This window comes from Borostomias antarcticus (assembly GCF_949987555.1).
Source record: "Borostomias antarcticus genome assembly, chromosome: 3".
Taxonomy (NCBI): domain Eukaryota; kingdom Metazoa; phylum Chordata; class Actinopteri; order Stomiiformes; family Stomiidae; genus Borostomias; species Borostomias antarcticus.
The window spans coordinates 29,219,054-29,221,223 of NC_140236.1; the positions used below are offsets into that span (position 1 = coordinate 29,219,054).

General features: G+C 41.0%; 1 protein-coding gene across 1 annotated transcript; it reads right to left on the reverse strand.

Annotated features, from left to right (window-relative positions):
• Positions 1-458: 458 nt before the first annotated feature.
• On the reverse strand, positions 459-1,908 carry dynlt2b (dynein light chain Tctex-type 2B; the record flags this gene model as incomplete). The annotated part of the gene is made up of 5 exons (XM_084461662.1): positions 459-661; positions 758-821; positions 1,186-1,255; positions 1,476-1,609; positions 1,850-1,908. The coding sequence occupies 5 exons, from the start codon at positions 1,906-1,908 to the stop codon at positions 614-616; spliced, it is 375 nt and encodes a 124-aa protein (XP_084317788.1). The 3' UTR covers positions 459-613.
• Between the last annotated feature and the right edge of the window lie 262 nt (positions 1,909-2,170).

A 2,170-nucleotide genomic window follows, 5' to 3' on the forward strand; every position in this document is an offset into this window, starting at 1 on the left:
GGGTTATTCTCACATGATTTAGAAGCAAACTGGTCAGACCAAAACTCATTGTCAAAGACAAGACGGTTTATGTATTTACACAGGTGAATGCACTCCCAGACCTTATCAAACTGTAGGATTTATTAATAATTTAAAATGAATGAGGAATTATACAAATATTTCAATTTTTTTCACATTTATTTATAACACTCTTCTAGTAAAAAACAACAAATAAGCTAGTCTACATGTAGAATGTGCATATAATACATTTATCTTGTAGAAAAATATCATATAGGCCTATAGAGAGAAATTCAACTAGGCCTAATGCTGTACAATATGTGGGATTTGACTAGAGTACTCTGTTTAGCTGGCTGGTATTTGAAGTAGGCCCTATTCAGTCGTCCAAGGCCATGCTTCTCCACTGCACTCTGCAGCTACACGCTAGTTACTTTTACATGAGAGAAACATGGAAGGGAGCTCATTTCGCAGCTTACTTGTGTTGATAATTTGGTCTAATGAGAAATGTATTTCCTGCTCTATTCAAACCCCTCCATTTAAGTGTAACAATTCACTATATAAAGCGTTAAAAGCAAACTTAAAACCACATTCTGTTTTCATCCATCTTCTTCAGTCCTTAGTAATAATAGCTGCCAAACGCAGCCGCAACACAGAATAAGCTGTCCTGCAATGACAAGAAAATAGTCTGTAACATTGAGCTTTCCCATTGAAGAGGTCAGTATCTCAGGCCAGATGGAAAGGTTAAAGGTTAAAGGCTTACGTTCATAAAAATGTCCTGAGCATAGCTGTCTGTGTCCGCATCCCAGAAACACCTGGCGGCCATCCTGGAGAGACAGACATGCAGGAAGAGGAACATTGATCATTCTGGTTCACACTAATGCCGGGCTCACACTACAGGATTTAAAAATCCTAACCGGTTTCTAAATCGGGTTGCATCACGCACATAAGGAGAAACTTAACAGATGTTCCTCTCTGGAATCTCAAACAAGCACATACTACAAGATTTGAAAATAACAGCTCATCACACACAACAGGATAGACCAGATTTCTCCTCCAATTGTTGGGAGATGTGAAGCGGGGATAAATTGTCCCAAAAATCCTGTAGTGTGAGCCAGGGATAACATTACAGCAAATTTATTTATTTTTTTAAATTTATTTTACATTTCAGCTGAGCCCAACATTACTCACTTGACCCCTTCTCCTCGTTGCTCTCCAATAACCACTTGCACCACAAGCTTGTATCGGTCAAAGCCCACATCTGTTAAAAAACACATTGACATCTAACTTAGTGCAGTGGTAGACATAGTGAAACAGCATGAGTACAACAAACAATCCAGACTTGCTGTAGTAGGAGGGAGACAACATGATGATGGTGTGTGTGTGTGTGTGTGTGTGTGTGTGTGTGTGTGTGTGTGTGTGTGTGCGTGTGCGTGCCGTGTGTGTACATCATTAGGAGCTTGTAAAGCTAAAATGCCCACCCTTTAGTTTGTCCTTGATACAGTCTGCCAGGGAGCGAGATAGAACTGGAACCTCATCAGGATCATACTGCACACCGGAGAGCTGTTCCCTCAGAATGTTTCGAATGCATTCCTTCACAACACCTGCCTTGAATCTGCAAGAAAACAGCAACTCATTGGTGCTACTATCAATAGGCTGATACCCTGGATAGCGTGTTGGCTAGCTGGTTATAACAGCAAATAGAGAATTCTCTATTCTCCTTAAGAATGTTTAGCAAGCTACCTTTAGCTCGCCAGTCAGCTAGCAGGGAGGCTATGATACAGCAAGCTAACGTTAGCTAGTTAGCTACTTTTCCGTGAGAGAAGCATGGAAAGGAGCTAATTTCGCAACTTACTTGTGCTGATAATTTGGTCGGATGAGATATGTATTTCCCGCTATATCTGAACCCTCCATTTAAATGTAACAGCTACAGCTGAAGAGATAGATATATCTTGATAATGAAAATAAGCTGATTTAGCTAGCGTGCTAGAGTTACCATAGCAACGACTTCCTCGTCTACGGACCGCGGGAAAAGAGCCAATCATGGTTCATTTTACAAAGGCAAGGGGAGGGACTCCCCTATATAACTCGGTTTTGTTCAAGAGTGAAAATGTTGGGAAGGGTTCTCAGCTGCTGACAATGAAGGCACGAGGTCAAGGGTGCACCTACAAATGTA